Raw genomic sequence first — 25,164 nt, forward strand, 5'->3', positions numbered from 1 at the left:
ACCAGAAGGAACTGGGTTTTGCCAACAACCTGAATGACCCTGGAAGGAGATTCTTCCCCAGAATCTCCAGATAAGAATGCAGCCAAGGCGACATTTGGATTTTGGCCTTGTGAAACCCTAAGCAGAGAACCTGGCTAAGCCTACTTGGACTTCTGACCTACAGAACTGTGAGATAATAAATGGAGGTAGTTTAAAACCTCTAAGTTTGTGGTGATTTGTTACATAGCAACGGAAATCAAATATAACTGCAAAGGAACAAGAGATAAAGTTTGGGAGGATGGAAATATTCTAGATATTGATTGCAATTATGATAGTGACAATATGGTTATACACATTTGTCAAAACTCAACCAACCCTATTTTAAAATAGATGCATCTTATTGTATATTAATTGTACCTCAATAAAATTGATTTAAAAAGAGTTAATCTCTTTAAAATTTTCTTCTTATGCCTCTTGTCACCCTATACAATACTCTCGTTAATAGTTTTATGTATTCTCTGCTTCAGTACCCCTCATCTATTGCTGATTCTCCAGCCCAAGACATTAAATTAAACTCTGAAATGAGAATATTCAATTACCTGTTAGACCTGTCCACTGAAGGATGTGAACTGATTACCATGTTTTGATTTATATTTTTATGAGATTACCTCAAAAAACTCTAAAATTAAGATCATCTAGGTAAAGCTTAGACCTCTATAAGAAATTTGGTAGTTGGAAAATCCTGTCTTAGAACATTTCTTTCCAAACTATATTTCAAGGTGCCCTAGTATTCAGCCTGATGCCTTAGGAACCATGGGAAAGTAGAGGATGTCACAGGCAGGTATAGGGAGTGGGGAAAACACACAAAGAGGAAACAGGCTCACAAGCTTTAACCAAATAACTTCCCTTTTATCTGCTTTATATATAAAGATTCCATGTAGGAGTTTGTTTTAAAAAGTTGTTCAACTGCTAAAAATATTTCAAAATAATTACTTTAGAAGTTTGGTAAAGACTTACAAGAAGCATCCTAATTTTATCTTTTTGAGTCACAGGGAACCAATCATAAAATAACCAATGTAGCAGGGAAAGAATCTATTATCCCATATTCCATAAGCCCCTTGTGGGCGGCACCAGAGAATAACCTTGTTTCTGGCTCAATGACAGTATGGATCACATCCAATTCATCTCTGTATCACCAAGTGCCTATCACCTAGTACAAACTCAAATGCTTCCCGAGCTTAAAATGATATGCAAACAATGCTGAAAAGTACAATAAAAGGATTGTAAGCTGGCACTCTTTTGTACAGCTTCTAATGCATACCACTTCTAGGTATATTCCCTTAAGAATCTCTAGCACAAGTGAGCCAGGGAGAATGTACAAGACTGTTGATAACAGCACTGTTTGTAACAGTAAAACAATAAATAACTAAAATTTCCATTAAGAAAATGGGTAAGTTATGGCCGGGCGCGGTGGCTCACGCCTGTAATCCCAGCACCTTGGGAGGCCAAGGCAGGCGGATCACCTGAGGTCAGGAGTTCGAGACCAGCCTGACCAACATGGAGAAACCCCGTCTCTACTAAAAATACAAAATTAGCTGGGTGTGGTGGCATGTGCCTGTAATCCCAGCTACTCAGGAGGCTGAGGCAGGAGAATCACTTGAACCCAGGAGGCAGAGGTTGTGGTGAGACGAGATCGTGCCATTGCACTCCAGCCTGGGCAACAAGAGGAAAGCTCCATCTCAAAAAAAAAAAAAAAAAGAGAAAAGAAATGAAAAGAAAATGGATTATTTATGATATATATATACAATGAAATACTATATAGCAAAGATAACAAAGAAAGTTAAAAATTCATACAAATGAATCTCAAAAAATATAATGTTGAATGGGAAAAATGCAAGTTGCATAATATCACAGGGCATGATACTATCTAAGACAACACTATATATTGTCAGAGTGGTAGTTACAATCTGTTGAAGATAAGGGAGATGTTTTGGGAGGGGTCACCTGGGAGGTTTCCACTGTACTGAGAGTGTTTCATTTTTGAAGCTTGGTGGTTGGGTAAATGGGTACTCATTTTATTATCTTCAGCATATTTATATAGTTAGAACATTCATAACACAGTTTTTAAAGTTCTATACCAAGGGTGGGCAAACTAAGGCCTGTAGGCCAAATCCAGCCCATCATCCAGCTTTGTAAGTACAGTTTTACTGGAACATAGCCACATTCATAGCTGTACTGCAACAGCTGAACTGAGTAACCACAACACAGAAGCCTATTTATTATCTGTCCCTTTACAGGAAATGTTTGCCAACCTCTGTTCTTTAACAAGATATAAGTAAAGACCTAGAGTGCAAATTAAGGAGCAATTAATTGTGATATAATCAAATATAACCAAGTGGTTACTGGGAAAAATGACCAGCAGAGTTGATAACAGACAGGTAAGGGCGGGGGGGGGGGGGGCGGGATGGAAGAAAACAAATGTTTTGGTCCATTTTCTGTTGCTATAACAGAATACCACAAACTGGGTAATTATAAACAACAGACGTTTATTTGGTTCATGGTTCTCGGGACTGGGAAGTCCAGGTGTAGGGGCCTGTATCTGGCAAGGGCCTTCATGCTGTATCATCCCATGGTAGAAAGCAGAAGAGCAACAGAACACAAGAGGGAAAGTGGAAAGGGGCCAAACTTTTCCTTTTATCAGGAACCCACTCCTGTAATAAATAACTCACTCTCACAACAATGGCAATAATCCATCCATAAGGGCTCTGCCCTCATGACCTAATGACCTTTTAAAAGTCCCACTTCTCAGTATTGTTGCATTGGGAATTAGGTTTCCAACACATGAACTTTAGATGACATTCAAACCATAACAAGTAAAAACAAAATAAGCTTTAGAGCACTGCTGTTCAATAGAATTTTCTAAGATGGCAAAAATGTTCTATATCTGCACTGTCCAACATGGTAGACACTAGTCACATGTGGCCTTTAAGCATTTGAAATATGGCTACTGGGACTGAGAAACAAAATTTTAAAATGCATTTATTTTTAGTTACTTTAAGTATTCACAAGTACCAATGGTAAAGGCACAAATATGAATAATTAAAGGGCAGGCTGCAGACAGATTTGAGAATCATATGGTATTTATGGGAACTGAGTCAAATGATTACTCTCTCCAAGAAAGAGGGCATTAAAAAAAAAAGGATATAAAGCAAGAGAAGCAGAGATTTAACAGAATTAAAGCAGAATTAAGCAGAATTTAATAGAATTGAAGACTTCCATGCTAATTTATTAAGTGAACAGACATTAGGTGAATCAGAGGTACAAGAGCTAGAGACGACAGAGAAACCAGAAGAGCCACAACTCAAAATAAAAAAGATGAGTTATATACGCCTACATATGAATGAGGAAGATTTTTGGAATTAATGCTTAGCCAGAAAAGCCGAAAAAGAACTTGGCTTTCTGTTCCTGGCTTATTTCACTTAACATAATGTCCTCTAGGGTCATCCATGTTATTGCAAATGACAGGATTTCAATCTTCTTTATGGCTGAATAATATTTCATTGTGTATATATACTACATTTTCTTTATCCATTTATCCACTGACGGACATTTAGGTTGATTGCACATCTTAGCTATTGTGAATAGTGCTATAAGACATCTCTTCAACATATTGATTTCCATTCATTTGGATATATATCCAGCAGTAGAGAGTAGATTGGTGGTTACCAGAGGCTGGGAAGGATAGGAAGGTGGGGCCAATGAGAGGTTGGTTAATGGGTACAAAATTACAGTCAGATAGAAGGAATACATTCTACTGTTTAATAGCACAGCAGGGTGACTATAGTTAACAATAATTTATGGTATATTCTAAAGTAGGTAGGAGAGAAGATTTGGAAATGTTCTCAACACTCCATGATATATAATAAATATTTTAGATGATGGATATCTCAATTACCCCCATTTGATCCTTACACATTGTACGCATGCATCAAAATATCACACATACACTATATAGTTATTAGGTATCAATTTTAGAAAGGATTTGTATATTAATGTTTTTCTCTTCATTTGATCAAAAAAAGTCTGCAAAAGATAAGTCAAATTATATTTTCTAGATTTCTGCCATACAGAAAGATGTTTATCTTTTATTACTTCACCAAATTATCAACTAGTCAATGTATGTTTGGCTTCCACTGAAGAAATATTTGTCTAGAAATAAATCCTATTAAGAATTACTAAGCTTTTAAAAAATCTTCCATTAAATTGACGTTTGTTCTCTTTTCTACTATGACACACTGTATCTCATTCTTCCTCATCCAAACCACAAAGAAAATATTTCACAAGCTTCTAAAAAATGTTAGTTCATATATTGCACAAGAACATGCTATGAAAAAGGAACATGAGAGGAACAAATTATCTCACCACAAACCAGCTGAGTTGATTTCTGTAGATTTGATGAAATCAGTTATCTGATTTCCAGGGTCTAGCAATAGTTTTTTGTTTGTTTGTTTTAGTTTAGAGTTTAAAGAAATCTGCCTAATAATATACAGACAGAGAAAGATATATTCAGTATCTGCTCTAATCACTACTGGCATAAGAAATAAATAGTATTTCTTGGGGAATCTGTCCAAATACTTGTATTTAGATATCAACATGAACTTATTCTTTTTATTTCCTTTTTCTAAGAGATGAGGTCTCACTTTGTCACCCAGGCTGGAGTGCTGTGGCAGGATCATAGCTCACTGTAGCCTTCAATTCCTGGGCTCAAGTTATCTTCCCACTTCAGCCTCCTGAGTAGCTGGGACTACAAGCATGTGCTAATTTTTAAATTTTTTTGTAGAGACAAAGTCTCACTATGCTGCCCAGGCTGGTCTCAAACTCTTGGACTCAAGCGATCCTCCCACTCCCGCCTTCCAAAGTGCTGGGATGACAGGTGTAAGCCACTGTGCCTGGCCTGATCTTATTCTTCAGAATAATTAGGCTAGGGGAAAAGAAAACTGGAGGAATCACATTACTTAACTTCAAATTATACTACAGAGCTATAGTAACCAAAACAGTATGGTACTGGCATAAAAATAGACTCACAGACCAATGGAACAGAAGACAGAACCCAGAATCAAATCCACACATCTACAGTGAACTCATTTTCAACAACGGTGCTAAGAACATACACTGGGGGAAAAGTGCTGGGAAAACTGGATATCCATATGCAGAAGAATGAAACTAGACCCCTATCTCTCACCATATACAAAAATCAAATCAGAATGAATTAAAGACTTAAATCTAAGACCTCAAACTATGAAACTTTTTTTTTTTTTTTTTTTTGAGACAGTCTTGCTCTGTTGCCCAGGCTGGAGTGCAGTGGCATGATCTCGGCACACTGCGACCTCCACTTCCCGGTTCAAGCGATTCTCCTGCCTCAGCCTCCTGAGTAGCTGGCACTACAGGTGCCCACCACCACACCTGGCTAATGTCTGTATTTTTAATAGAGACAGCATTTCACCATATTGGCCAGGTGGTCTTGAACTCCTGACCTTGTGATCCACCTGCCTTGGCCTCCCAAAGCGCTGGGATTACAGGCGTGAGCCACCACACCCAGCCCAAAACTATTAAAATAAAGCATTGGGGGAAATTCTCTAAGACACTGGACTGGGCAAAGATTTCTTGAGTAATACCCTGTAAGCACAGGCAATCAAAGCAAAAATGGACAAATGGGATCACATCAAGTTAAAAAACTTCTGCACAGCAAAGTAAACAATCAACAAAGTGAAGAGACAGCCCATGGAATGGTAAAAAATATTTGTAAATTATCCAGCTGACAAGGGATTAATAACCAGAATATATAAGGAGCTCAAACAACTCTATAAGAAAAAAAAATTTAATAATCTGATTTTTAAAATGAGCAAAAGCATCATCACTGGCCATCAGAGAAATGCAAATCAAAACTACAATGAGATACCATCTCACACCAGTTAGAATGGCAATCACTAAAAAGTCAGGAAACAACAGGTGCTGGAGAGGATGTGGAGAAATAGGAACACTTTTACACTGTTGGTGGGACTGTAAACTAGTTCAACCATTGTGGAAGACAGTGTGGCGATTCCTCAAGGATCTAGAACTAGAAATACCATCTGACCGAGCAATCCCATTACTGGGTATATACCCAAAGGATTATAAATCATGCTGCTCTGAAGACACATGCACATATATGTTTACTGCAGCACTATTCAAAATAGCAAAGACTTGGAGCCAACCCAAATGCCCATCAATGATAGACTGGATTAAGAAAATGTGGCACATATACACCATGGAATACTATGCAGCCATAAAAAAGGATGAGTTCATGTCCTTTGTAGGGACATGGATGAAGCTGGAAACCACCATTCTGAGCAAACTATAGCAAGGACAGAAAACCAAACACCGCATGTTCTCACTCATAGGTGGGAATTGAACAATGAGAACACTTGGACACAGGGCGGGGAACATCACACACTGGGGCCTGTCATGGGGTGGGGGGAGCGGGGAGGGATAGCGTTAGGAGATATACCTAATGTAAATGACGAGTTAATGGGTACAGCACACCACATGGCACATGTATACATATGTAACAAACCTGCACATTGTGCACATGTACCCCAGAACTTAAAGTATAATAAAAAAAGAAAAATAAATAAATAAAAATAAAAATGAGCAAAAGATCTGAATAGACATTTCTCAAAAAAAGTCATATAAATGGCAAGCAGGCATATAAAAAGGTGCTCAACATCATTGATCATCAGAGAAATACAAGTCAAAACTATAATTAGATAGCATGTCATCCCAGGTCAAATGACTTTTATCCAAAAGACAGGTGATATGTTTGGCTCTGTGTCCCCACTCAAATCTCATCATCTCAAATTGTAATCCCCATATATCGGGGGAGGGTCCCGGTGGGAGGTGACTGGATTATAGCAGCGATTTCCCTGATGCTGTTCTCACGATTGTGACTGAGTTCTCACGATATCTGATGGTTTAAAAGTGGCACCTCCCCCTTCGCTTCCTCTCTCCTACCCCCCATGTGAAGAAGGTACTTGATTCTCCTTTGCCTTCTACCATGATTGTAAGTTTCCTGAGGCCTCCCCAGCCATGCGGAACTGAGTCAATTAACCCTTTCTTCTTCATAAATTACCCAGTCTCAGGTAGTTCTTTCTTTCTTTTTTTTTTTTTTTTTTTTTTTTTTGAGATGAAGTCTCACTCTGTCGCCCAGGCTGGAGTGCAGTGGTGCGATCTCAGCTCACTGCAACCTCCACCTCTCAGGTTCAAGCGATTCTCGTGCCTCAGCCCCACTGAGTAGCTGGGACTACAAGTGCATGCCTCCACACCCAGCTAATTTTTTGTATTTTTAGTAGAGATGGATTTTCACCATGTTGGCAGGCTGGTCTCAAACTCCTGACCTCAGGTGATCTGCCCACCTTGGCCTCCCAAGGTGCTGGGATTATGGGTGTAAGTCACCACGCCCGGCCACAGGTAGTTCTTTAAAGCAGTGTGAAAATGAACTAATACAACAAGCAATAAAAAATGCTGGTAAGGATGTGGAGAAAACAGAACCCTCATACATTAAAACTACTATGAAAAAATTAAAAGTCCAATAAAAGAAACTGTAAAGTTGAAGAAGTCTCCCAAAAAGTACAACATAATGACAAAGATGGAAAATAAGAAAGAAATGAAATTTAAAGAAGCAAGCTAGGAGATATCATATCTTAATAATGGGAAGTTCCAGAAAGAGAAAACAAAAGGGAAGAATTAATCCAAGAAATCAAAGGGTACACTGAGAATATTCCATAAACTTCTAAAAAAAGAAAAAACAAACAATTAGATCAGATACAAATAATCAAGAACTAGGATGGCTTTGGATTCTCAATACTTACACAGTAAAGAAGAAAACAATGAGGTATGGACTCCAATGTTTCAATGAAAGAGTTTTCAACCTTTAATTCTATATCCAAGTACAAGCAAAGAATATACCATTTTCATAAACATAGTATCTCAAAAAACTTACTTCCCATGCCCACTTTCGCAAGAAGGTACTGGAGGATGTGCTCTACCAAAGGACAGTATAAATCAAGAAAAAAATAAGACATATCATAAAGAAAACTGGAGATCTAACACAACAAAGACATATAGGAAGATCTCAGGATAAATACTTGCATCTGACACAGAGGGCAACTAGTCCAGATTAGAAGAATGTTAACTCAAAAGACAGTTATAATGAGGGTTGTTATCACCAAGATAACTGCTAATGTAAGAACAGAATGTCCAGGAAATACGAAGAGAACATAAAATAATTGTTTTGTTCCCTAAGAAGGCAGGAGGGGATGAGATATAATCCAAAGCTGAGGTGAAAAGATCACCTTTAGACAGGAACAACTGCTACTGAGACTCTGGAAGAGTCTTCAACACAGATGAAGTGGACAATATTGAAGCTGTCTTCCAACGGTTTCTATCGTCTCTGTAAATTAGGAAGAAAACCCACTTGCTAAGCATAAAAGAGAAGGGGTAAGTTTGGGGTTTGAAGAGGGGGGAAAAGTTGAAATAACTGTTAAAAATAGTAGGAAAAGTTAACTAGGGAAAAGACAGTAGGCTATCTAAGCAGTGTTGAAACTGCTGCACTGGTTCATCTATTAATTTATGATCATGAATCTGCTCCGTCGAAACTTTTCTTCAGCAGTACTTGGCTGCTTAGATACAGATTATCCAGTTACGGGGGCTCATCAGAGTTATGATTTCATTTCATTTGAAGAAGGGCAAAGATAAGAATATAAGTTAGAGTATTATTTAAATAATGAGCTATGAACTTTAACAAGGATAACAAAGAAAATGAGAAAGGATAACATGTATTAAATGGTTAGGATAATGCCAAGGCAATATTAAGCAATAAAAAAGATAGCTATTATTATTACTAACCACAGTCCTCCAGCAGTAAGTGATTTCCATCACTCTAATTTGCAATCATGTATATATGTATATGTGTGTGTGTGTATATATATATATATGTATGTGTATATATATATGTATGTGTATATATATGCATATATGTGTGTGTATACATATGTGTATGTATATATATACATCTCACTCTCTTCTACCATATTGAGCTCTTTGAGGATAAGTAGTATGTCTTACTCATCTGTCTCTTCCCAAAGCCTAACTCAGTAGTTAGCATGCTGTAAGAGGCTCTTAAATGTGTATGATTAAACCAACAAATCAAATACCCTGCTTTTAAGCTACCCATATAGGGCATTATCACCTTAACATTAATTCAGAAAAATAGATATTTCCTTAACATTAATTCAGAAAAACAGATATTTTCAAGAAAGGCATCTAAGGGCCACTGACAATTCAATGGTGGAAATTTACTAAGTAGCTAACAGCATGATTGATAGGAGTTTTCCTGTACTGCAGACTATAGAATTAGCATGAGGAAGAAAATGAGTTAATGCACAGTACATGAAAACTGAAAGTATGTTTTCTCATTTTTAAGGGGCAGGAGGGACCAACCCCTGCCTCTATTTTTAATCAGTTTAGTACCCCACAATGTTTCATTAAATGAATACCCCAAAGCATAACCTACCCAATGCTGATCAAATATATGCATAAAGACTTCAAAGTAAGTTCAAGAACATATATTAATCTGTGAGCTGGCCAGGCCCTTTAACTTCCTCTTTGCTTTAGGCAGAGAGCAGATCCCCCAAATAAGAATGTACTTTTCCTGGTTTATTGAAGGCCATCTTTTTTAGCTGTAGATCCAATAGAAAAAAATAGGATTTTATTTTTGCTGTTGCTTAAGTTAATATAATGTTCATTTAAAAATATTCATAGGGAAAAATATACAGCTTTGATATAATAGTAGACATATATAGGATATAGTGAATTACAACCTTAAGTGCAAGCTGTGCTAAAAATCATCTTTAGTAAATGTGTTCTTTGAAACTGTTGGTCCTTGTAAGTCTGAAGCACTATGTAATACCTAATACGATACTAAAACCAGCCAGGCCCAGTAGCTCACCCCTATAATCCCAGCATTTTGGGAGGCTGAGGTGGGAGGATCTCTTAAGCCCAGGAGTTGAAGAATAGCCTGGGCAACAAAGTGAGACCACGCCTCTGCGAAAATAAAAATTAAGAAATTAGCTGGGTATGGTGGCAGGCACCTGTGGTCCTAGCTACATGAGAGGCTGAGGCAAGAGGATCCCTTGAGACCAGGAGGTTCAGGTTGCAGTGAGCCATGTTCAAGCCACTGCACTCTAGCCTGTTATGACAGAGCGAGACCCTGTCTCAAAAAATATATATACTAAAACACCTAAACCTCTAGGTCTAATACTTTATGGAAAATATATGCAGAGTTTTCATCTGAGATGACAAAACAGTTCCTTGTCTCTATATTTTCTAACCTGTATTCTAATAAGCAGAAGTCACAACAGAAGCTAGGAAAAGGGGATTTCAGGCAGTGAACAAAAAGGAAAGAAAAAACGTTTTGCAATAGGATACTTTGTAGTCCAGTTTGACTCCCTTCAACACTCTTGTTTTTGCCTGAAGGTCCTGAGAACTGTCCCATCTCTACTTTCAAGGAAAGAACTTGCAGTTTCTGGCCAGAGTTGACCTCTTTCCCAGAGCTACTGCAGAAAAAAGAGCACCTGCTCTGGCTGCATCCCCATTCACAATTGCGGATTTGTAAATTAAGCAGTTCGACTACAGCAATGTGTGTGTTTGTTAGTCATTAAGAACAATACATTTGAGGGGGATGGGTTGAAAATAAGAAAAAACAAAATGATAAAATGTTTGGGTTTTGGGAAAACAGGAAAGAATGACAGATACAATCCAAAGCAGAGCTTGCCCGTCAGCAACAAGGGAGAAACCTGGCAACAGATTACAAAGGTTTCCTTTTCCTCTACCATCTTCTCTTTACTTCAGTGAAAGTTAAAGACACATCATAGGTGGTATAAACAGGGAAATGCTAGATCAAGTTTGGGTACACAAACTGTAATCTAATCTATCTGCATTTCAGAGTAATACCCAGAGGACAGACATCTTCATATAGCCACTGAACATATTCTTTTGTTTGTCCCGTATGCAGCTCAAAATCATCAAATAGTAATGTGCAATTTTACCTATAAATTCAGGATAAACGTAATGATATTTTTTAAAAATGTAAGTTTTTTTTAGAAATAAAAAATAGCCAAGCACAATGGCTCACACCTGTAATCCCAGCATTTTGGGAAGCTTAGGAGGGAGGATCACTTGAAGCCAGGAGTTTGAGGCCAGCCTGGTCAACATAGCAAGACTCTTGTTTCTAAAAATAAAAAAAAGGTGCCAGGCATGGTAGCATGCGCCTGGATCCCAGCTACTCAGGAGGATGAGGCGGGAGGATTGCTTGAGCCTAGGAGTTCAAGGCTGCAGTGAGCCGTGATCATCACTGCACTCTAGCCTGGACAACTGAGCGAGACCTTGCCTCTAAAAAATTAAAATTAAAAAAAGCTTCATAATTATCATTAGACATAGTTGTGGCCAAAATTCTAGTTAATAAAAAATTCAGGCTAAGAGATACACTATAAAAATACATTTTTAATAGAAATATTCTTTTGCATAAAACTTTTCTTATAAAAATTTTTCAAAAAATACAGATACGATCTAACAAAAATTATGCTAAAATATGTCTTTCTCCGATGATTCAGAAGATACCTGAAGATTCTGCCTAGCTTCAATAATTTATTGAAACCATGACATGAGTCTCATAAAATAGCTCAGAAGTAGTTTCCCAGTTTGAGTTATTATTTTATTTTTTACATCACTCTTGTATCTTCTACATCAATAACCACTAGATAACAAATGTTTGCCGCACCTAGGGAATAATATAATCCTTTACTGTGACTTGTCTGTAAACATTTTCTTAACTAAAAATTAATTCCAAATTATCTGAAACAGATGCTATCCAAACAATAACAAGTATATTCCAATGAGATGCAACATAGCCTGGCTACTCTTTTATAGATTCAATCCCATAAACCCAACACCCAACTTGAGTTGTTTTTGTTTTCAATGAAGTAAAATTACCATAGATATGAAAGCTGTATTACCTTCATAATGTTAACTAAATCTGTTTGATAGTAGCGATCCTGATGTGCATTTGCTGCCGCTAGGGTAAGAAGATAATCATTCCTTGCGTGGGTAGCTTTGGAATTACACTCAGATCGCCGGGCTTTTAACTAAAACATAGCAAAATAAAATAATCAGTGCAAACTGATATTGTACTGCAAAACGCATAGGAATCCTACTCTTAGTTTGCAATTAATGGCTCCCCAACAAGAATAAAGGTAACCACGTGCGGAAAACATTTATACGTATATAAAAATTATTCATCACTACTGAGGAATGAAACAGTGACTAGAACTGTTATACAGGGCAGGAGCATTTTCAAATATTTGCTTAACATACTTCTAAAGCTTTGTAGATAACTTAAAAATATTTCGCCCATTTTATTCAAATGACTAAATACAGGTTCTGAAATAAGTACCTTATCTTCAAAGGTATGGGTAAAATCTAGTGGAGTTAGAAAACAGTTTTTTAAAAATCAGCACTCCTAATGTGACAGATGAACTGCATGCTAGTTTGAAGGCTGGCAGCCACAGCCAGGTCTCTAAGCTTACTTAATCAGGCATTCCACAGTGTGAAGTTTCCGAAGGAAAAACTCACTCACATCTGGCCCAGAATATCACTCAGGGGTCTAAATCTAAACGAAACAGATTTTGTAGAGCTTTCCAAAGCCCCCGGATTAAGTCTCTTGGACTAAGAGCTAAAGACAACAGGCTACCTAAGCAGGTAAGGTCCAGAAACTTATCCCTAATGCAGTCTTGAGAAGCAAGTGTGTCCAAGGTGTTGATAGCTGGGTGCAAAACTCCCATGAACTGGGAGGGAAAGTTCCTTCCTGAGTCAGTGACTTTAAAATGCTTCTCTAAGGTAGAAATAATCCACCTCCACCCTCAAAGATCCAATTCTCTGTTTTACAAGCTAAGAGGTTTCTCAGTTGTGAAATACACTTATTGAAAACTTACCTTTACACTTGCCTTCTGTAAACTGATTCTTGATTGAAAAAGACTAAGTTTAGATCTATAATAAAAATAGAAAAGTATGTTTAATAAAATCATCTAATTATATCACAATAAAATTACTAAATATATTATTAAATTTTAAAAATAATCTTTTTTGAAGATACTGCTCTAAAAAAGAATGAAAAAATGGAAAACCAAGGGTAATGATTATTTTCCTTTATTTTACTACAGGAAGAATTTATTATCATGGTAAAACAGGAAATACTGGGATTAATATAAGACAAATATCCAGAATGACCAAAAAAAAAAAAAAAAAAAAAACTTGACCAAAAAAAAATCAAAATATATTGGTGTCTCCTAATAAACAAGAGCCATCAAACTATAGACTATTCTCAGTACCATACAACTTCATACACTTTAGTTCCTGCAAAGGTTAGAGAGACCCAGGGACGATCAACCTATGGAGGCAAGCGTCAGCAAACTTTCAGGGCTGTGTGTGAAAGACTCTAACAAGACCAGGAATGCAATAATGCAATCAATAGGCTCTATGAAGTCCTTACTTCTATTATTTCCCCCATTAAAAGTACTTCTTGTTTGGGTACCTGCCTGTGTGCCTCCTCTGCTCTAAGGGGGTATTCTGAACTTACTGAGAAAGTCCTGGGACTCTCTGCCCTGTATGATGTAATCTTCTCCCACTCTTGGGTTCTTATTTCCCTTGATCCTTTTTCAGTTTGGGAGAGTAACCATAATCTAACAATAGGTAGTACAAACATGTTGATTTTACCCAAACAGCTGCAGATAACCATATGGAGAAAGTCAACAGACAAATGCTAGGGAACAAGCAACACTCCCAGGACCAGTGATTTTTTTTTTAAAGCTGCAATGTTTGTCCTGACTTCAGTGTCAGGGTGATTTCCATGAGAGAATTCAATACATGTGCTGGCAGCTGTGCCTCATGAAGTAAAGTTGCTGGCCAGTTTGGGACTGGATGATGGAGCAGTTAGTCTTTGAAAAGCCAGTGTGAAGAGGATAGGAAAAGCAGCCTCTTATTTTTCTAACAAGAGAAAACATTCAGGGATGAACACATATGCAGCCCAACTACTTCCCCATTGTTAAAAAAATTGGGTTTAAAAGATTCCTGTTATTTTTTACCTTGTCATAGTCATATTTCATAATTATTTTATTTTATTTATTTATTTATTTATTTAGAGACGGAGTCTCGCTCTGTAGCCCAGGTTGGAGTGCAGTGGCGTGATCTCTGCTCACTGCAACCTCCGCCTCCTGGGTTCATGCCATTCTCCTGCCTCAGCCTCCCAAGTAGCTGGGACTACAGGCGCCTGCCACCACGCCCAGCTAATTTTTTGTATTTTTAGTAGAGACGGGGTTTCACCATGTTAGCCAGGATGGTCTCAATCTCCTGACCTTGTAATCCACCCGCCTCGGCCTCCCAAAGTGCTGGAATTACAGGCGTGAGCCACCGTGCCCGGCCCCAATTATTTAACTTTTATTAATCATATTCCTGTTCATTTTATCTAGAAAAGTAAAGGCCACAAACTCAAATCTCTAAGAAAGCCTTTTCAGAATAAGACTGTGTTTGGGGATATTTCCAGTTCTCCTTTTTTTACAGTCATTACCCAAATAGGCTGAGTTGCATGTAGATCTTCCAATATAAGGTTTTAAGTTTCTGGCTTCTGCTTTATTTCCTAATCCTAATATACTTCTTGTGTAGTATTAAGGTAGGTATTAGTGATAGATAGAATAAAACAGTACCTGTTCTCAAACATTTCAATCTAGAAAAAATAAGGCAGGATTTTTACACCCAAACACTACACAAATAATGAACTATACCGTGTGCTACTCTTTACCACCTACCCTTCAAAATTAATGTTCCTTGGGGTTCCAAACTCAACTTCTCATCTATTCTATATACTATGTAACTACCATCTGATAGGCAACTGACCCTCAAAGCGAGATCTTGAGGCCCAAATTCTCATTTAAGTGCCAGATATTTGACTACCTTCCAAACATATTCACCCCAGTGTTTCCCAGGCTCTTCAGAATAAACATATCCAAAATGAAATTCATCATCTCCTTCAAATTGTATCCCTCTTCCTTCTATGGTCTCTCCTAATGTGTGCATCTCCACACCATCTATCAAATCATCTATAAAAACTATAGGTAGTACAGTTTAACTTCCCCTTCCTGATCTTCCTCCTTATCTCTACTTAGATTTATACTCATTCCTCAAGATTCTATCCAAACATCACTTCTTCTATAAAGCTTTCCTTTATCATTAGGCAAAATTAACCTCTATATTTTCTAGGCTTTCCTAAAAGTGTTTTCACATTACTACTGCAAGTAAGTTATTAGTTAATATTAAGTGACTTTAGGCACTTAATTTCTTTGAGTTTCTAATTCTAGGCCTTAAATTCCTTGAGGGCACAAAGCTTACCTTACTCATCTCTGTACTCACCATATCCAATATAAAGTATTCAACAAACAGCGAATAAATGAAGATAAAGTGGCATTCCTTACTCTATAGTTGAAAAGTTAATATTAATATATCTAGCTTGCTGTATCCCCTCTGAATTTGGGTCATGTTAGAAGGCAATTCCTTGTGATCAGCTCTGTGAATCAGACCCTATCAAATCCCCACTTCTCAGAAACGCCCCTCCACTGTGCTCATGTTCATCCTGTGGGCTGTGGCTAAATTAGTTGTTTATACATGCTTTACAAATCTGTCAATTCTCTGTTCTAGGATCTCTGAAAGTTTAAGAAAACAAGTTTCTAAAAACGACTATGACAGTATATTCCCAATGGACATCTAATCTAAAAACTTCAGGTCTTATTGAGAAGATGGGTTCACTGACTCTATAAAAGTACAGGAAATATTTGTATGTTCAAAGAATAAAACAATAAATACAATAAAACAAATTAGAGAAATATTAAATGTGTTTTCCTGTAACATCAAGTCCTTCATGAATACTCACTTACCAGCCCTTGATAAACCACGGAGCCCCTGAATTTTCACAAGTTGCTTATAAGGTTGCTTACATTTCTTGTGAATAAAAACTGTATTAGAAAGATAGCCCCCTCCTTGCTGGTCTGTTTGTACAGGTGTTCAAAGCCTTTCTGATCTTATGACTAGGAGTTCAGACTCCTAGATTTTGCATCAGTCAGTGCACTGACCCTGAGTCTCAGCTCTCCTTCTCACAGATGTCTTCAGAGTCCAGTTATACAACATGCTTTTTCTCATCAACTTTTTATCTTTCCTCAAATTGTCATTGCAAAAATCTCTATTATATTGCTTGCTTTATATCACCCTCTATTACCAGTTGCCAGTTCCTTCTTTTCCTACTTATTCTTAAAAAAAGGTCTTATAATTCACATATATTGAATTCATACAATTGCTAAAGCATACATGAAAAATTATGTATATATACACGAGATTCTTGTGTAAAAGAAAAAAACAGTGCCTGGGGCAGGGTTTCTACATGGAGGTCAGTGCTTTTGTTCACTTGATGTGTTCATGGACCTTCAGTGGCATCCTGAGGATCACAGGAATTTCCAACTACAACTGATTGAGAATCCAGCATGAGAAAAATGAGGCTCTTAAACCCTGATATTCAGACAACATAGCAGTGACTTCAGGCTTTTGATAAGCTTTCAAGTCTGTAAATACAATGTTCATTTACCTTCTTTTTCAAAATTCAATTTAATGTGAAAAACTGACTAATCTAATATTCCCATTTTGCTATATTAATTCAGACAAAAATCAGCCAATTAAAAAAATGTGACCTAAAGTATATAACACATGTAGGTCAAATGAAACCACCACTACCTGAGAATGGGTCCATGCTCACTACTAATAGAGAACAAACTATTAGCAACAATAACATTTATTTGCATAATAATTTTCTCAGAAATGTTAAAACACATACTTTGCCTCGATGTCAGCTTTCTCTCGTACTGCATGAGCCATCTGTTCAGTCTCAAAGTATTTCTTTTTGCCTTTAGCTAAATCTTTCACTGTCTCTTGTAATTCAGTTTGGATCTTTGTCAACTGGTCCACACACTGTAAAATACAAAAGTACAATCATTATGATTTTAGTTTTCAGGCTTACAGAAAATGACTTCATCCTAAGGACTATACGCTATGCCTTCAGGATGGAAATCCAGGGGAAAAGTCAGTACTTTCAGTGTCCTTCAAATTGCAGATTAAAATCCTGTGAATTAAAATCCTGGTATTTCCATCTCAAGTACTACACATCAAACAGTGTCACAATTTGCCTAACAACCATACATTGAGAAATAACCCGAGTGCTGCTGATGACTGACATTAAGGTAAGACATGGAAGAGCAACTATGAAAAATGTTCTCACTGTTGGAGATATCATGATAATAAAAGCAAAAGAATAAGGCAATTCTGTATTTCCCCATAATCTTAACAAAGTCTCTCTTTATGTTTGGGTAACCGACAGTGCAAAGGGTACTGAAGAATTCACCCCTTAGACAAGAGGGAGTGAAATCTGAGTAGTCTGACTTGGTAAGTCCAAGGTGAACAAGAGAAGCATGAAACCTGGCTACCACATAACAATTATTACTCAAAACCATGCCCTGCCCAAATCCGTGGATACACATATACATTCGAGGAGAAGGGATGGACATAACAACTAAAACAATGTTTAATCAATTAACTCTTAAAACACACCGGGGCCAAAGCAACACTGCCTCAGGACCTTTCTGAGTATCCAAAGGAGATTGACCCCACTTTGAAACAAACCAATTAGAAGTTTCACCAGCCTGAGGCCAGCTTAGAGCAGTTACATCTAAAAACTTCTAAGCCTGAAATAGCACTGGTGGAGACTGGCAAAAGCTCAGCAAAGCAGGAGGAGACACTGGTGAGGGACTATTGTGCAAGGGTGAATAGTGTGGAGGAGGGCAAGGACATCAGAAGAATGAGGATAAAACAAGAATAAACTTAACCATATGACATACAGGCTAGACTTTCCCAGAAGCTGTTAGGTGTTAAGAAAGGACTACAGGGGATGAGACATCTAGAAGATTCTGCATGGACAGATAAAAGCAAAATAATCACTCATATTTATTAAGCACTTAATAAGTGTTAGGCTGTGAAGGAAAAGATTAAAAAAACACAAAATAAAACAAAACTTTTCCCCTCTGCACGAAACTGGGCCTTTGCTTAACTTTCTACATCTGTGTTTCAATAGAAACCTGATGAGAAGACACAATGTCAGCTGTGTTATTAGGCAACATTGCTTACAAACCCTGGCAGGCAAACTGCATCAATTTGGGATAAACTAAAAATTAACTATAAATATCTGATAGGAACCCTCCACCCCAAATCAACAGAATATACATTCTTCTCAGCACCACACTGCACTTATTCCAAAATTGACCACATAGTTGGAAGTAAAGCACTCCTCAGCAAATGCAAAAGAACAGAAATTACAACAAAACTGTCTCTCAGACCACAGTGCAATCAAACTAGAACTCAGGATTAAGAAACTCACTCAAAACCACTCAACTACATGGAAACTGAACAACCTGCTCCTGAATGACTACTGGGTACATAATGAAATGAAGGCAGAAATAAAGATGTTTTCTTTGAAACCAATGAGAACAAAGACACAACATACCAGAATCTCTGGGACACATTCAAAGCAATGTGTACAGGGAAATTTATAGCACTAAATGCCTACAAGAGAAAGCAGGAAAGATCTAAAATTGACAACCTAACATGACAAGGAAAAGAACTAGAGAAGCAAGAGCAAACACATTCAAAAGCTAGCAGAAGGCAAGAAATAACTAAGACCAGAACAGAACTGAAGGAAATAGAGACACAAAAAAACCCTTCAAAAAATCAATGAATCCAGGAGCTGGTTTTTTTGAAAAGATCAACAAAATTGATAGACTACTAGCAAGACTAATAAAGAAGAAAAGAGAGAAGAATCAAACAGACGCAATAAAAAATGATAAAGGGGATATCACCACCGATCCCACAGAAATACAAACTACCATCAGAGAATACTATAAACACCTCTACACAAATAAACTAGAAAATCTAGAAGAAACTGATAAATTCCTCGACACATACACCCTCCCAAGACTAAACCAGGAAGAAGTTGAATCTCTGAATAGACCAATAACAGGCCCTGAAATTGAGGCAACAATTAATAGCTTACCAACCAAAAACAGTCCAGGACCAGATGGATTCACAGCCGAATTCTACCAGAGGTACAAGGAGGAGCTGGTACCATTCCTTCTGAAACTATTCCAATCAATAGAAAAAGAGGGAATCCTCCCTAACTCATTTCATGAGGCCAGCATCATCCTGATACCAAAGCCTGGCAGTGACACAACAAAAAAAGATAATTTTAGACCAATATCCCTGATGAACATCGATGCAAAAATCCTCAATAAAATACTGGCAAACCAAATCCAGCAGCACACCAAAAGCTTATCCACCATGATCAAGTGGGCTTCATCCCTGGGATGCAAGGCTGGTTCAACATATGCTGATCAAGTGGGCTTCATCCCTGGGATGCAAGGCTGGTTCAACATACTCAAATCAATAAACGTAACAGCATATAAACAGAACCAATGACAAAAACCACATGATTATCTCAATAGATGCAGAAAAGGCCTTTGACAAAATTCAACAACCCTTCATGCTAAAAACTCTCAATAAATTAGGTATTGATGGGACGTATCTCAAAATAATAAGAGCTATCTATGACAAACTCACAGCCAATATCATACTGAATGGGCAAAAACTGGAAACATTCCCTTTGAAAACTGGCACAAGACAGGGATGCCCTCTCTCACCACTCCTATTCAACATAGGGTTGGAAGTTCTGGCCAGGGCAATCAGGCAGGAGAAGGAAATAAAGGGTATTCAATTAGGAAAAGAGGAAGTCAAATTGTCCCTGTTTGCAGATGACATGATTGTTTATCTAGAAAACCCCATCATCTCAGCCCAAAATCTCCTTAAGCTGATAGGCAACTTCAGCAAAGTCTCAGGATACAAAATCAATGTGCAAAAAATCACAAGCATTCTTATACACCAATAACAGACAAACAGAGAGCCAAATCATGAGTGAACTCCCATTCACAATTGCTTCAAAGAGAATAAAATACCTAGGAATCCAACTTACAAGGGATGTGAAGGACCTCTTCAAGGAGAACTACAAACCACTGCTCAATGAAATAAAAGAGGATACAAACAAATGGAAGAACATTCCATGCTCATGGGTAGGAAGAATCAATATCGTGAAAATGGCCATACTGCCCAAGGTAATTTATAGATTCAACGCCATCCCCATCAAGCTACCAATGACTTTCTTCACAGAATTGGAAAAGACTAAAAGTTCATATGGAACCAAAAAAGAGCCCGCATTGCCAAGTCAATCCTAAGCCAAAAGAACAAAGCTGCAGGCATCACACTACCTGACTTCAAACTATACTACAAGGCTACGGTAACCAAAACAGCATGGTACTGGTACCAAAACAGAGATATAGATCAATGGAACAGAACAGAGCCCTCAGAAATAATGCCACATATCTACAACTATCTGATCTTTGACAAACCTGACAAAAACAAGAAATGGGGAAACGATTCCCTATTTAATAAATGGTGCTGGGAATACTGGCTAGCCATATGTAGAAAGCTGAAACTGGATCCCCTTCCTTACACCTTATACAAAAATTAATTCAAGATGGATTAAAGACTTAAATGTTAGACCTAAAACCATAAAAACCCTAGAAGAAAACCTAGGCAATACCATTCAGGACATAGGCATGGGCAAGCACTTCATGTCTAAAACACCAAAAGCAATGGCAACAAAAGCCAAAATTGACAAATAGGATCTAATTAAACTAAAGAGCTTCTGCACAGCAAAAGAAACTACCATCAGAGTGAACAAGCAAGCTACAGAATGGAAGAACATTTTTGCAATCTACTCATCTGACAAATGGCTAATAACCAGAATCTACAATGAACTCAAAACAAATTTACAAGAAAAAAAAAACAACCCCATCAAAAAGTGGGCAAAGGATATGAACAGACAATTCTCAAAAGAAGACATTTATGCAGCCAACAGACACATGAAAAAATGCTCATCATCACTGGCCATCAGAGAAATGCAAATCAAAACCACAATGAGATACCATCTCACACCAGTTAGAATGGCAATCATTAAAAAGTCAGGAAACAACTGGTGCTGGAGACGATGTGGAGAAATAGGAACACTTTTACACTGTTGGTGGGACTGTAAACTAGTTCAACCATTGTGGAAGTCAGTGTGGCGATTCCTCAGGGATCTAGAACTAGAAACACCATTTGACCCAGCCATCCCATTACTGGGTATATACCCAAAGGATTATAAATCATGCTGCTATAGGGACACATGCACACATATGTTTATTGCGGCACTATTCACAATAGCAAAGACTTGGAACCAACCCAAATGTCCAACAATAATAGACTGGATTAAGAAAATGTGGCACATATACACCATGGAATACTATGCAGCCATAAAAATGATGAGTTCATGTCCTTTGTAGGGACATGGATGAAGCTGGAAACCATCATTCTCAGCAGACTATTGCAAGGACAAAAAACCAAACACCGCATGTTCTCACTCATAGGTGGGAATTGAACAATGAGAACACATGGACACAGGAAGGGGAACATCAAACACCGGGGCCTGTTGTGGGATGAGGGGAGAGGGGAGGGATAGCATTTGGAGATATACCTAATGTTAAATGACGAGTTACTGGGCGCAGCACACCAACATGGCACATGTATACATATGTAACTAACCTGCACGTTGTGCACATGTACCCTAAAACTTAAAGTATAATAAAAAATAAATAAATAAATAAATATCGGATAGAAAAGCCAGGCTTTGGGCTTCTGTGAGTATGGTGTATCCGGACATGTCCCTTACAGGGACACTGGAAGCTCTGTCTATAGAGTTGTAAAAAATTTTAGTCTCCTTTAGGGGCTAAAGCTGGCTCTGCAAATGTGTCTCACTCCCTTGTCCTAGACCTGTCACTTGGAGGACCAAACAGAATAACTGGTCAGCTATGTGGACCGAGACATACAATAGTGGGAGAATTATTTCCATTAATGCTAGATGCTTCCCTACTGGCAAATTGTGTTTCCTGTACTGTGTCCTTCTCAGTAAACCTCTTGTCAGGTGTGGCCTATGAGAGCCAAGGGAGTCTGAATGCTTATTACTTCTAAAAAGACCCCTTGTGGGCACTGCACAGGTGCTATGTTTCGTACTTTACAGGTATTATCACATTTAGTCCTTGAAACGACTCTATGAAAAAGGTAGTAGTAGTAGTAGCAGCAGCAGCAGTAGTAGTAGTAGTAGCAGTGATCCCATTAAGATGAGAAAATAGACTCAGATGTTAAATAATTTACTCCGAGTCACACGGCAAGGATGTGATGATACCATTTACTATGGAACCCATTAAAGTGTGTACCCTACTTCTGTGATGACCATGTTTTAAGATATAATGTAAACTCACGGTGAAACCCCGTCTCTACTAAAAATACAAAAAAATTAGCTGGGTGTGGTGGTGGGCGCCTGTAGTCCCAGCTACTCGGGAGGCTGAGGCAGGAGAATGGCTTGAACCCAGGAGGTAGAGCTTGCAGTGAGCCGAGATCATGCCACTGCACTCCAGCCTGGGCGACAGAGCGAGACTCCATCTCAAAAAACAAAACAAAACAAAAGATATAGTGCAAACTGTATCTTATAGATGTAGTTTATCTTAAAAGCTTTTAAAAAATTGACATATAATTCACATACAACAAAATTCACCTTTTTAAAGTATACAATTCAGTGGTGACAAGGTTGTTCAACCATTACTCTGCTTGAATTCCAAAACATTTTCCTACCCCAAAAAGAAACTCTGTATCCATTAGCTGTCACTCCCCATTTCTCCCCACTTCCAACAACAATTAATCTACTTTTGTCTCTATGGAGTTCCTTTTTGGGATATTTACTACAAATGGAATCAAATAATATGTGGCCTTATGTTTCTCACTTCTTTCACTTATCAAAACATTTTTAGGGTTCATTCAAGTTGTAGCAGGTGTCAGTACTTCATTCCTTTTTATCGCCGAATAGTATTTTGTTACATATAAACTAAAAGTAAGCTTTTATCTTGCAGAACGAAAAGCTGTTTTCCCCCTAAATTGTAATAGTACTTATCAAATACAAAGTTTTTGTTTAATAAATGACAAGATGACAACCTGACACTCCAATAAAGAAGTGCTAAACATTCTAATAATGCTGTGTTTGCAGGTGTGAAGAGCTAAAAGCAGGGTCCATGGCTACAATTTTGATATTAAGAACCAAAAACTGGGCCAGGTGCAGTGGCTCACACCTGTAATCTTAGCACTTTGGGAGGCTGAGGCGGCCAGATATCTTGAGCCCTGGAGTTCGAGACCACCCTAGGCAACATGGTGAAACCTCGTCTCTACAAAAAAAGTACAAAAATCAGCCAGGTGTGGTGGCAAGCACCTGCAGTCCCAACTACTTGGGAGGCTGGGGTGGAAGAATCACTTGAGCCCAAGAGGTTGAGGCCACATTGAGCCGTGTTCATGCCACTGCACTCTAGCAGGGGTGACAGAGCAGAGAAAAATTCTGTCTCAAAAAAAAAAAAAAGGAAGAAGTTAAAAGTATAGTCTCTGAGTATGACAGAGACACAATAATAAACTTGCTAATAACTTGAATATAAGAATACAAATAAAAGTAACCTGGGCCAACACATCGAAGTCCTACAAATGATTAGGTTCTCTAACCCAGTAATAATGCCCCAGAAATTTATCCTAAGAAAAAAATTTTAAAAGTTAATTTTTACTGTGGACTTAAGGGTAATGTCCAAACCCAGATGTATAATTAAAGAAAGCAGAATGGAAAATTCACAAAATAATAAAAAATAATAAACATAAAGGTTATGTAGAAACATGAACAATTAATTAGGAAATTGGGAGAATGAGGATAAAAGGAGCAAGATAAAAGGAGTAAGAGAATTAAGCAGTCTACTATGGTGAAGGCATTTACATGTATTTTTCTATAAATCTGTTTCAATATTAAGCTTTGTTTTAAAAGCATTGTACAGGATTTGGAATTAGGAAGTAGTAGTATATTCAAGTTCCCACTCTGTTATTTACTACCTAAGTCTCTTTAACATTTTTAGCTTTAGTTTTATCATTTGTAAAATAATAATACTTAAATACTATCAGGGTTGTGTAAAAATCAAATGAGACTATAATGGATATGGCAGCAGTTTGCAAACTCTAAAGCGTTATACAAATGTGAACCACAATATTTCAAGGAAGGTAAGTAAACTCTAGTATAAACGAGAAAGATACGGACAAAAGTATGGTTAAGTAAACATAAGAACGGCAAAAAGCCTTAAGTTATTGTAGCTCTCATTCTAATTTTTAAGCAAATGTCAGCATACAGAAAATAATTTTGAAAAATGTAATAATTCTCATAATCCCCATTATAAACTGGGGCTCTGCATAATTGTAGTACAATTGTGTTTATCTTCCAAGCATTATAAAAGAAAATAGTCAAATTAGAGAAAATCTTTAAAAGAACATGAACTTTAAAATGTTGTAGAGGAAAAATTTTAAGTCAGATTGGTTCTGATCATGACAGAACAACTTGGATCAGACTACCTTTCTCTAGACTGGAAAGTGTAAAAGTTGAACAAAATACATTTTTAAAAAACTGCCAGCATTAAAGAACACCACCACACACTGGACTTAAAGGACTAAGACACCCGGGAAAAGAGGAATACACCAAGGTAAGTCTTAAATTCAACTTGATGTTTTTCCTCAGGGCATTTGTTGAATCATGGTATAAAGAAATAGGACAGAAACAGAAAGTGGCATTTTTACGAGACTGGGGAGACAGAGGTTGGAGGTTTTTTTTGTGTTTTTTTTTTATTTTATTTTATTTTTTTTTTTGAGACGGAGTCTCGCTGTCGCCCAGGCTGGAGTGCAGTGGCTCGATCTCGGCTCACTGTAGGCTCCGCCCCCGGGGGTTCACGCCAT

At 37.6% G+C, this 25,164-nt stretch overlaps 1 protein-coding gene across 3 annotated transcripts in view; it reads right to left on the reverse strand.

The window, feature by feature from the left end:
• FCHSD2 (FCH and double SH3 domains 2) overlaps positions 1–25,164 on the reverse strand; it is a 306,616-nt gene that overhangs the window by 134,806 nt on the left and 146,646 nt on the right. For all 3 annotated transcript variants that reach the window (XM_019037195.4, XM_019037196.4, XM_055356755.1), the window contains 3 exons: positions 17,003–17,136; positions 13,065–13,119; positions 12,090–12,218 (listed from right to left, as the gene is read on the reverse strand). In XM_019037195.4, coding sequence (XP_018892740.1) covers positions 12,090–12,218; positions 13,065–13,119; positions 17,003–17,136 — 318 coding nt within the window. The remainder of the gene's footprint in view (positions 1–12,089; positions 12,219–13,064; positions 13,120–17,002; positions 17,137–25,164) is intronic.

The sequence above is a fragment of the Gorilla gorilla genome, chromosome 9 (assembly GCF_029281585.2).
Source record: "Gorilla gorilla gorilla isolate KB3781 chromosome 9, NHGRI_mGorGor1-v2.1_pri, whole genome shotgun sequence".
NCBI lineage: Eukaryota > Metazoa > Chordata > Mammalia > Primates > Hominidae > Gorilla > Gorilla gorilla.